General features: G+C 39.6%; 1 protein-coding gene across 13 annotated transcripts in view; it reads left to right on the top strand.

Annotated features, from left to right (window-relative positions):
- Positions 1–12,813, top strand: part of drk (growth factor receptor-bound protein 2 drk) — a 74,295-nt gene that overhangs the window by 44,274 nt on the left and 17,208 nt on the right. For 11 of the 13 annotated variants that reach the window (XM_069321702.1, XM_045727482.2, XM_045727512.2 and 8 more), the window contains one exon: positions 924–965. The exons of the other annotated variants lie outside the window; for them this stretch is intronic. In XM_069321702.1, coding sequence (XP_069177803.1) covers positions 924–965 — 42 coding nt within the window. The remainder of the gene's footprint in view (positions 1–923; positions 966–12,813) is intronic. 13 annotated transcript variants of the gene reach the window in all.

Below are 12,813 nucleotides of genomic sequence, written 5' to 3'. Positions count from 1 at the left end.
GGGCAAACTATCCTATTTTGTTTTTACTTCGTAACAAACTGCTTCCACCCGACCATGTACTTTATATTGTCAAATATTCCCAATAAATATATTACTCTAAAAGTATCAGCCAACTATTATTATTATTCTGAAAACATATATTTCATTCACATTTCATTGCTTGTAATAGTTGCACAGTACTGCAGTGCTGTAGTACTTTGAACCATATGCATTTAGAAGGGACAGGATGGAGACGGGGGTGGGCTTCAGTGACAAGGCTTTAACTCTTGTTCCAGATTTGTTGCTTCATATGAGAGAGAGAGAGGAATAGTGTTTTTTGTAGCCATCTCATCTTTATTTCCCTATTACATTTTCATCTTGAAAATATCTGTTTTGGATGAACTGTTCTATAAACTATGTATTTTCAAATATCCAAATAATTAATATACAATGCATATACAGTAATTAAATAACTATCTACTTATCATTTCATTGATAAGTACTTATCATTTCATTGATCATTTCATATACTTATCATTTCATTGATAAAAGTGCAGTAGCTGACATTAGTCATGTCAGCTACTGTACATTTATGTAACAGTTATCATCATTTTAACATCTTTATCTCATTCAGTTCTTGACTTAAATAATGCATTTAAATTCTGTTGTATTCTTCACAGACACACATCCTCTCCTTAAGAGTGTATCAACATTTGTGATGTATCCCAATATATTCTGCCAAATGCCCTCAGTTCTACCCCAAGTGTTTGTTTAGCTTAGTGCTTCCATCCCATCTAAAATGTCTTCCCGACACCTTGTTTTTAATCTGCTCCTATTTTCACTAAAGGAGTTCACGCAACCTTCATATTTTGACACATAGTCCATCGTATTCTGTGTGGCACTAGACTTTTATTCCTGCCAATAAGGCCTCTCCATTATTTCAGTGGTTCGTTGGAAGATAAAGATAAACCTCACTCATCTCCACGGTAAGTATGAGTGTGACTGCATGTTTGTGTCTAGCCTGAGAAAGCTTTAGCTATCCCTAAGCCACCTTGAATGCACAAGATGAAACAAGTAACCAGATCCTTCACCAAGAATGTTTGTAGGTACAGTAATTCTCAAATATCTTTATGCTTGAAGCCACCAGCTGCTCAAGAAACAAGCATTAGACAAGCCATGAGGTAAAATGTATAAACATAAATTAGATAAGAATTTTTGTAGTAAAGGTTCTGCTTTTTAAATAGTAAATACATTGGGTTTTCCTATTTTTTAATATATATATATATATATATATATATATATATATATATATATATATATATATATATATATATATATATATTATATATATATATAATATATATATATATATACTGTATATAATATATATAATATTAAATAAAACCCTGTAGGAAGCTTAGCCTGATCCTGGAATTGTTGAAATGTTTTATACACAATTTTTGCTCACTAATGCACTAACAATATTATTGTCCAGCCTGCTTATGCTCTCAGAAGTTGAAATGGAAATAAGTACATGAAATAATATTACCAGATAAGAAAATTTCAGGTGTGAGAGTAAATGATTGAAATTTTATATATATATATATATATATATATATATATATATATATATATATATATATATATATATATATATATATATATATATATATATATATATATATATATAAAATATATAATATATATATATAATTTTTTTTTTTTTACATTTATCTGCAGTATTTGTGGTTACAGGTAGAGTACAATGCTTATGGTATTCCATCATTATTAATTTTTATCATAAATAGCTTTAAAGCTTGTCATGTTTCTAAAACCAATACATCTGGAAGTTCATTCCAATCATCCACTACTCTTTTTATTAAAGAAAAAGTACTTAATCCTTTCTGCATCTTTTCTATATTCTACTCGGCTATTTCCTTTTATTCTCTTTATTTCTGATACAAAACAGTTTTCTTGTATCCTTTTTCAAACCTGTATTTGGCTACCATGTCCTGGCTTTTATATTATCTGTGTATATATTTTTCTTTTATTCCAAGTTGGACATGTACAAAGTCTTAATCTCTCTTCATAACTCGTGTATCTTAGTTCTGGACTTCAATTAATTGCATGCCTCTGGACTTTATATATTTTGTTAATATGTTTTTTTTAGGTGTGGGCACCAACCACAGCTGCATACTCCAGTTTAGGTCAGACGTAAGTTGTAAATAATTTCTTAAACATTTCTTAAAGTATTTAAATGCTCTTCTAAAATGTGACGAATTTGCATAGAAATCATTCTAGCATTTACGTTTTTTTTTTTTTTGGTGATAACATGTCGCTTATGATTACCTTTAGGCCCTTTATTTTTGTCTAACAAATGTAGAATTGTGTTGCACAGTCTGTAGTTCCTATGAGCCTTATTCCTGCTCATCATCATTTTCAGCGTGGCAATTATTGCCATTAAATTCTATCATGTATTTCTTGCCTCATTCGGTTGATTTGTTCAAATTCAATGAAAGGATTGTGTCGTCATTCTAATTACAGTACAATGGCACTTTGCACATATACATTAATTGGGACCAGGCTTGTTCTGTTTTATAAAGAATTCTAGTCCAGCAAATATTTTGCCATTTTTGCTTTATATTGCCACAATTCTTGCTTTTTCTCTTGCCTCAAATGGTAGAACATGTCTCTGGGGCATAGGTATATTTTTTTTATTTTTTGTTTATTTACTGTACTATATCACCAATTTTTCTTATAGCAAATGGTACATGTTGATACTACACACATTTAGTAATACAAATACTACAGTATATAACTGGTGATTTTATGTGCATATAAATATTAGATATGCAGGCAAAAAATATAAAACATTAAACTTTTTACTCACCTTTAATAGCACAGGCTGGTCTTAGTAATAAGGTAGCAAAATCTGGTTGTAGAACTGTGATGCGTGTTAAACCATCATCCTGAATTGAACCTTAAGTCCTTAATACCCATGGTTTGTGTCATTCTTTGAGATTCAGACTGCACTATGCAACACCAACAGTCATTCGCAGGCTACAATATTGTATGAGCCACTGATAAACAGTATTGTCTAAATCCTCAGACTTAAAGTATCAATGGTGGTGTCATTTTTCTTCCCACCACTGTTCTTCCTTTACTCCCAAACTCTTTGATCTGCGTTCTTTCTTTTTTTTTTATCTGAAACGTTATTAATCCTTGCTCCACCGTGAGTTGTTTTCCTCCAAAGCCACGATCACATTTCTCTAATAACTTATCCGTGGTAAGAAAATTTCTTACCTTTGTGTTCTGTACCCGTACTACTTTTATCAGATGACAAAGCTTCAACTTCCAAATAATATATTCTAAGAAATGCTAGAACAATTCTTAAGTAATGAGGTCATCCCATATGCTGAAGATGAGTAACAGTAATATGGCTGAAGATATGATGACCAAACAACATATTAGAAAATATTTATTTCTCTTTTGATATGTGGTTTGGTCGCCATGTCGTAATTTCTTGGAGAAAACACTGTCACAGTAGGTCTCAATGCCGCAAAATTTTATAAACAAAGTTGTGTACATTAAATATTATAGGCCAAGTTTTAAAAACATTTTAAAAATATGAATACAGTACTTCATTTTGAATAATTGAATAAATGAAAAGTACAAGATCAGTAAAAGTAGTAAACAAAATTTGATTTAATGGAATAAATTTTCTTGTACTGTTCTGTATACATTTTAAATATACTTAAAGGTAAAGGATTATAAGAAAGTGTTGGTATACAGTTTAGCAGTACTGTATTCAACCCAAAACAAATGCTGTACAAAATTTCTATGCTATGCTGCTTCATAAATCATTTATAAGCAGCCTTATCTAACTCCTTATTCTTTAATTTCTTGAGCAGTTTTCATTTTGCATTCCCCAGACTTACTGACGTTTCTCAGTCTAGGCTTTTCTTCCATGTTAAGATACTCCCTCTTCTACCTACCACTGATAAACATCTTTTAAACAAAAAACAAAATAAAATAAAGAAAATAACTAAAACTCGCTAAATGCAAGTGGTCCTATCAGTCAGAGGGTAAAATTACAAGGTGCAATATTAGGGTTAGAACCATAACAAAAAGTACCATTAATAAATTCAATTGCACAATTTTTAATATACAAATGAAGTGACACTACTAATTAAGTTGCTCTCTACCAGCACAGTTTGGTGAAGCAGACATTTCATTACGGCTTGCCAAGAAATTGTCCGTTAGCAGATTCTCTCTGGCCCACTAAGGGTTCCAGTCCACTACAGTCCATTCAAGCAAGGTCCCACTAAATAGTACTTATTTTCATCAAAATCTTTGTTTAATTTGCAACCATGTTCATGTAATTGTTCATGTCCTCGACAAATCATTCTTGCATACGGTGAATGTGTAATTGGAACCCGTGCTCATCCTTGTATGACACCACTAGTACAGTAACGTTCCCACATGCTGACAACTTTGCTTGTGTCACTTCCATTTTTCTTCCAGGCAAGAATTCTCATCCAGTTGAGTAGTGTGCCCTCTATATCGTGTGTGTGTGTTCTCATTTAGTTGTACAGTACTCGGATATGAGTAGATTTGCTTGCAGAGTTGAGCAATTTCTCATAGACCATCCTTTCTAGCCACTAGTTAATTAATGTAATTACTTTCCTTAATGTTTCTCTTCACATCTTTTTAAACTGTTGAATTTACCTCTTAAAATCTTTTCTTCAACCTCATTCCATTTACAGTATTTGCAGCTCTAGTTCTGAGATTGTCTACTTATATCTCTGTGGCTCATTTGTGTCTTGTTTCCAAGTTCAATTGGTTCTCATTTTGAACATGGGTGTTTGGTCAACTCTCAATGTTTTGTACATCATATTTCACCACCTCCATGTGTTTGCAGCATACTGTATTGAAGAGAAGATGAATCTTGTCAAGCATTTGCTGTAGTCCCATTAGTTCTGGAACAAGCCCTAGTCGCATTTCTCTAGACTTTCTAGTTTTATTTTATGCTCTTTTCAGGTGGGGATTCCTGGCCAGAGTTGCATACTCAAAGGTGGGTCATAAGTTGTATACATTGTTGTGATGGCCTCCTTGTCAAGGTTCCTGAAAGCTATTCAGACTTAACAATTTTTGTGTATGCAGCATATATATATATATATACTGCTAATATGTTCCTCTGCTGTCAAATTTGGGGGTTATATTATTTCCAGATCAGTCTATGAATTGGGAAGGGAAGCTGACTTCTTTTGATCTTTTATTTGTCCTTGGGTCTTTTTACCCTTGTACGGTATTCTTGTAACTTTACATATGTGAAAGTTCAGGTCTAGTTGCCACACTCTATTTCCACCTATCTATGACATGTCTAGGTATTCCTAAAATTTTCTGCTGTATTCGTCTCCTGTCATCGTTTACACATTGGATGGACCCTACTATCCAGGGGGGAGCCGGTGGCTGAGCGGACAGAACACTGGACATGTGATCCTGTGGTCCCGGGTTCGATCCAGGGTGCCGGCGAGTAACAATGGGCAGAGTTTCTTTCACCCTGATGCCCCTGTTACCTAGCAGTAAATAGGTACCTGGAAGTTAGTCAGCTGTCACAGGCTGCTTCCTGGGGGTGGAGGCCTGGTCGAGGACCGAGCTGCGGGGACACTAAGCCCTGTAATCATCTCAAGATAACCTCAAGATACTACAGTACTGTATTGATAATTATTGTACCTGGCTCATGACATCTTGGCACTTGGATTTCCCTGACGGTGACTCTGTTTCTTGTTCGAGATACACTTAGCCATCCTAGCAATTTTCCAGTTACATCAGCTTTGTTTTTTAGTTCATAAAAGCTTCATGTGCAGGATAGTGTTGAATGCTTTTTGGCAATCAAGGGAGCTACAGTTTCCCTACCCTTGCCTCTGTAGCACATTCATCTTGTCATAACCCTTGAACTTTCATTGCATCCACTTCTACCATTCGTTTTCTTATCTATGCTGGAATCGCTTTTATTTCACTCAACCTTTTATTTGGTAATGTTTGATCCTTAAGATTCACAGTGTTCCAATTCGAGCATAAAAGACTCCTTAGAGATGTTCATATATGTATACCTGTGAGTGCTTGTGGAGGAGTAGGGTTCCGTCTCATAGCTACAATATTTGGTGTCTTCATTCTTCTTGTTGATGTTCTAGGGTTGCTCCTAAAGCTGTAAATTTAGGTGGCTTCCACTACCTCCACTCCTAGTTTGCTTACTACCTTTTTTGTATACGAGTTTGTTTACACTTACAGTACAGTACATGTATCTCATTTTGTTACAAATTCCCACCCTTTGTTTACTATCACTTTCCACCTTGCCTATTTTTAGTACTGTATCTTGTTTTAGTGTTGTCAGATTGAGCTCTCTCAGCCTGTCATTATAAGCGAGCTGTTTTATCTCTTGCCCTGATCTTATATTAAATTTCATGATACAAGATCAAGGCAATTATTTTTAATTTCGTATTTGACAAGGTGAGAGTTGCATGAAGTGGTGTATATTCTAGGGCTGGTCTAACATATGCTGTGTAGTGTGTTCTTAATGATTCACCATAAGTTTTTTCTGTTTAAGGCTGCTTTTGTGAGATTTATGCAAGCTGCCAATACTTTTATGGTTGTGTACGCTTCCAGCATTAACTCTTTCGCTGTGATAAGCAGAAACGCATGCTTCACAAAAATTTATTGTTCACTGTGATGGGAAGTTTTGTAAAAAAAGTATCAAAACAATATTTTCAACATCATGGAATGTTTGTCCAGGTATCTGGCCTTCAGAATCTGAATTTAAGTCTGGTTTGACAGTAATAATCAAATGTTACTTTATGCGATGGCTCTAAATCTGTTGTAAACAAAGCATTCTTGTTCAGGATTCAGTTGTCATTATGGGTTCTATAATGTTAATGTGAAAATAGCATTGTTTTTATTATTGGAAATGTAAAATAAAAAGGCAAGAACACAAATATTAAAAAAAAATATAAGAAAGGATTATATATGCTATATTTTTATCCTAGTATTGACCTAAAAAATGATATGGGCAAACACAACTGCTGCAACAAAGGGATTAAAGATAGTATAGCTTCTATACCCAGGTACGTCTCTTTCTGATTCTTGAAACTTCCTTCTTTTTTATGCTATACAGGTAAAACTATTAGTTTCTTTTCCCCTGTTCCCATTCTGTTTACACTTGCTGGGAATGAATTCGAGTAGCCATTTCCTTGCTCATTAATGCAATTTTAGATCATTCTGTATCAGCCTGCATTCCTCCTCAGTCTTTGCCCTTCTCATTCAAGTATCTTGCTTTCAAAATGTCCCTGGAGTTTGTCTGCCCCACATTAGAATCACAGGTGAATCCGATACCTTTAATGTCGTTCACATTATGTCCTCCTGTTCTCATTTTGGAATCTCGAGTGATATTTAATACATTCTTATTATCTAATGACACAGGCAGTGCAACATAGTCTTCCCAGCTTGGTGCCTTATTTTGATAATTACTTACTTTGCTGTTATTGTTAACTGTGCATTATTTACCAACATTGACATGTAGGAGCCTTACCTCTTTGGGTAGGTCAGGAATAATGGTGCAATGATTGATCCTTGTGTAACCCCACTTGCTCTTATGCTGTCTCTTGCTGTGAGAGGTACACAACTTTCTTGCTTGATTGAATCTATTCCCAGTTATCCCTGCCAACTGGACACACTCCTGTTGTATTTTATGGGAGATGATATTGAAGGCTTTTTTATATTGATGCAATTTTCCTTTTTTTCTTGAGCTCTCTTTCATTCTAGCTTTCCTCTTCCTTACTCTCTGGTGCCCAAGAAAAAAATTTAATTTTTCTAGGCACTCTGAAAAAATGGCAATTCTTTAATATTTAACCAGGTTCTTTGGCCTTCGAAACTGGTACCTAGGCTTTGTTATGCTACCTGTTGGTGACTGTAAAATGTCAACCCCAACTGGTACAATGGTACCCAAACTACCTTGGAAACAAGGAGGAGGAAGCTACATTATACTGCCAAATACATTTTTTCTTTGAATGCCTTCATCATTTGAGTAATTATGCTTCCAACAGTGAAAATCAATATTTTGGAAGTTTGTCCTTACTATAGGCAGGGCAAAGAACTGACCATAAAGGAGGCCAATGACAAAAATAAGATTTATTTTATAAGATCTTAATGCTAAAGGCCTTCAACCAGCAAAGCCTTTGTGTCTTTCAGTCAGAACTGAGTTTACCAAGTACTTGTACAGTAACTCAGTTTAGGTTGATTAACCTGCTTATAGTCATTTTTTTTTTAATTTATATTTTCATGTAAAATATATGCAGTGTTTAAATCCTTTAGTTGTAATATGTATAGAACTATATTTGTGTTGTAAAATATAATGCAGTATGGGTGATGAAGACAGCTTTCAACTTCTCCAAGGTAAGTTAGTACTTCTGCAAGTTCATTTTCATTGATAGATGACTACATGCTTTCCGGATGCCTTCCCCTCCTTTTCCAGCCCGTTGTTGTCGTGAGGGTGCTTAGTGGGTGGCTGCCGGGGTGTGATGCTCCACGGGGCAGTCCTCTGTTCTTTTGAAGCCTTGTGCTCCTGCTGCCGTCCTCACTAATTTTGCTAGAAGCTATTTTCTCTTCCTTATCTTTAACTTTTCCTTCCCTCTCTTCTCCTTTCTAATTCTCATTTTCCCTCTGACCTTGCCATTCTTGATTATTCTTTCGGACCTCTTCTGTTTTGACACCTGGGTGTTTGAGGAGGTGCACCCCCACCCGTAGAACTGTGGTACTCGATGTTGCGAGCGAGGAGATGCTTTTATTGTCAATCCTCGCCTTCGTTGCTGAACCCGATCTCGGCAGACTGACGGTTCTTAACGTGGTGATTGTGGAGCGTATTCTCACGATGCACTCCTGGGGGGGCCCATCTTGTCGGGTGTCCTATCCTCTAATTGTAGCTCCATGGTGGGTATGGGGGGGCTTATTCATGAATGAGATAATTACCTCATTATTATTATACTGATTATTGACCCTCTATTCACTTTCTAGACTTGTGAGGTGGGCAACCAAGCCCCCGAGTTAGACTGTGTTGGAAGACCGGGCTCTGTAGTCCCCGCTACAATGGGCCCTGACCATGCTCCTTCTCGGACTCTCCCGGCTGCCCCTCTCTCTACTCCCCTCCCGCCTCTGTGACTTGGTTGAGCCCCATGCCCCCAGTGGTGACAACCTCATCACCTGGCGTGACTCAATCTCTAGTCGCAAATGTGCCTTTTACTCCCTTTCTTACAGGGGGTGCTTGGCGTCGTCACCTCCGCACTCGCTCGTGCTTGATTTCTTCCTAATCTCCGTTTGAGGCTTTGTTTGGTCCTGCTACATGGACTAAGTATTTGGTCTTAATCATGTTGACCCTACTTGTCCCGATGATTTATTTCTCCAGAAGCACCTTGCTGATTCGGTGGATATGTTGGTCACCTTTAACCCCACTTGTACGGGTACCCGTGTTGTTGCAGCCCCTTCTCAGGAAGCGGTGGCTCGCTTGGCTTCGTTGTCCTGAATTGGGGAGACTCCTGTTCGGATCTTCAAAAATGCCTGGTTGAATGCCTGCATTGGCACAATTCTTCTCCCACACCATGTTGTGACTGGTGACAGGGAACTTGAAGACTGCTACGAGGATATTAAGTACTGTACAGTATATCCTTGAGGCCCAAAGCCATTCTGTCCTCCAGGTGGATACTTTCACTTGATCCCCTCGTGGTCGTCTCCATCAGCCTCTCTCCACTTTGTGAAGGTCACGTTTGGTTGGCAGGTCCCTTCACTCATCATTCTTGCTGGTGCCAGATGCTCCTTTCAGGAGTACATTCCTTCTCCTCGCCTCGGCAGCAAGTGCTGGAGATTTGGGCATGGTCCCTCCAGGTGCACAGTGAGGTCTCTCTCTGCCCCTTGCGTGGAACCTCTGGTCATTCCAAAACGGAGTGCACTTCCCAAACTCTCTGCATCCATTGCAGTGATGCCCACCCTACCTTCTCCCGCACATGTGTGAATTACAGATTTGAGGAGACCACCCTCAGTTTGAAGCATCGTGATCATTTGTCTTATCCTGAGGCTAGACGTCAGGTTTGCAGTCTTCCCTCTTTCTCTGGCATGTCTTATGCTCATGTGTTGCATTCCCATTCTTCTCGCCCTCTCCCTCTTTCTCAGTTTCGCAACTGTTTTGAGGCCTTGGACCCCGACACTTCCACCCCACCTCGTCTGCTCCGTCTTCTCCTTTGCGTTCTAGGCCAGAGGGTCCTCCTGGTTCTCCATCTGGTGTTTCCTTGTTTCCTGTGCCCTCATTTCCTTCATGCTCCATTCTTTCTCAGCCCTTCCCTCTGTCTCTTAGTTCTCCTCGCCACCTGTCTGTTCAGGCCATTGTCCATCTTCCCAGCATTCTCATGTTACCCATTCCCATTCTGTTGAAACTGTCGAGGCGGTCGCCAGTATATGGCTGATGGTACACCTCTCTGTCTCTCTCTCTCCATCAGAAGCGTAAGCCTGGCTCCTCTCCTTCCTCCCTAGCAGGTAAAAAGGCTTCAATGTATTCCTCCCTTCCGACTCTGGCACAATCCCTGCCTCCCCTCCCTTTTCAGTGGCGGGGTCTCCTGTCCCTCCTATGGAGGTTCCCTTGGTACTCTCTTGGATGCTGCCCCTTTTTCCGGTGCCCTCACCTGTTTCTGTTCTTCCTGCCTCCGATTTCCTTGCCCGCTCCTCTCTGTTGCCTCCCCCGATCCGGACTCTGTCCACTTGCCTCTGGTCCATCCTCCCGTTCCTTTGTCTCGGTTATCTTTGCTAGCTTTACCTCTGCCCCATCACCCTGATTTCACTGATCTTGATTTTGTTCTTCCTTAGTCTACTGTGTTCTAATTTGCCTGTTTCTCCCTTGTTTTCTCTGTTTCTGTTCTCTCCTTTTTGTCTATGTCTGTTCTTCAATGGAATATTTGTGGTTTTTATACCAACTTTCATGAACTCCAACTTATGATCTTGCAGTTTTCCTCGCTTTGTGTGTGTCTCCAGGAACCGATGCTTGGCACTCGTCCTGGTCACTTCCGTGGTTATTCCTTTCTTTCTTCCCCTCCAGCTCTTGCTGGGGCCCATGCCTCTACTGCTCTCCTGATCTGTCTTGATATTCCCCTCGTCCCCCTACTTTTTCAGTCACCCATTCAGTGTTCTGCAGCCCGTATCTCGTGTGAGTAAATGGTATACAGTCTGTTCCATTCATCTCCCCCTGAATGTCCCACTTTCTCTTCCTGATCTTAAACACCTTTTGGACTCCTTACCAGAGCCTGTGCTCCTTTTGGGTGATTTTAACACTTTCGCCCGGGCATGACGCAGCATTGCGTCATCCGTTTACTGTCGGTAATGCCGGGGATGACGCAGCATTGCGTCATCCACTTTAAATAATCGCCAAAAATCAGGTTTTTTTCTGATTTTTTGGGGACTGGTTTTAAAATGCGCGCCGATGTCTTCCCTTTTTCTTTGTTGAGCCTCGTGGCCCTCAGGTGGCTTGGCACACGCCGTGGGCCCATTGTTTTCGCTCCACTGTTGTGACCAATGTCGCCTCCCCTCGCATCTCAAACGTGTGAACATTTCGGCTATTTTCCGTGGCTATATTTCTTACTGCGGCTTTAAAAACTATCTACGCTTACTCCACGATGGATAGTGATCATGAACAAGGCCCTTCCAGGAAGAAAATTGCGAAAGAAAGGCTTGAAATGGGTGGGAATTGGGAGTGTAGCTGGAAGGCGTCTGAGCGCTCACTTGCAGCGAACGCGTGGCCCGTCTTCAACTCGTCGGCGGTTGGAGCGTGACCAGGTTTATTTTATATGCTAATGTTCCTCTAGAGAATTCTATTGCAAACCCATTGAGACCAAAATGAAAGACCTAGGACGAAAATTGAGGTGACCAGAGTGAAAATAGTGAAAACATTTTATCGCGTTTGCGCGCTCCTGGGTAACTCGTTCGCACTTTCTCTGTTTGCTGCGGGTAATTAGCCGGGCTTTTGGAGTTTATATGCATTTAGTGCTGTAGAGAATTCTATTGCGAACACAATGATACAAAATTTAATCTCGTAGGACGAGAATTAAGGTGACAAAGTTGAAGAGAGTATACACTTTTCAGAATTTACGCGCGCTCCCGTGACACCTTGGGTCCCATATCGCACAGTTGAGGGGTGGCGCGCGGGGTACGCCAAAGTGTTAACTGTCGGCATACCCTCTGGGGTGATGTTCTGACAAACACCCCGGGCTGCTTTCTTTAACCTTTTGTCCTCTCTTCTTCTGTCTCTTCTGAATTCTGGCGAGTCCACTCATGTTGACTCCACAATCGCATCCTTTCCTGTCTTGATCTTTCTCTCTGCTCGTCTTCTCTTTATTTGGACTTCACCCAATGGGTTTTTGATGGCCTACATAAGTGACCATTTCCCCATCTTTGTCACCTTTTCTTTTCGCCCTCCCCTCTCCTTCCCTACGTGGCTGTTTGCCAGGGCTGACTGGAATGTCTTCACCTTGCGTGCTACTCTTACCGACCTATCTGATCTGCCTCTCACCCCAAGTCATCGTCCTCTTTCATGACGCTGGTTTTGATGCTACCCTCTGCTCTGATCCTCGCTCTACCTCCAGGGGCATGCAGAAGTGCATTCCCTGGTGGAACGCAAACTCTGCTCGGGCTGTCCGCTGTAAGTGTGCAGCCTGGAAGAAACACCGTGGCTGTAGGACACCCATTTCTTTTGTTTTATTTTGGAGGGCAAGTGCAGTGGCCCGTAGGGCCATCCATATGGCT

This window comes from Procambarus clarkii, chromosome 10, assembly GCF_040958095.1.
Source record: "Procambarus clarkii isolate CNS0578487 chromosome 10, FALCON_Pclarkii_2.0, whole genome shotgun sequence".
Taxonomy (NCBI): domain Eukaryota; kingdom Metazoa; phylum Arthropoda; class Malacostraca; order Decapoda; family Cambaridae; genus Procambarus; species Procambarus clarkii.
This window is presented reverse-complemented; position numbering and strand designations above follow the sequence as displayed.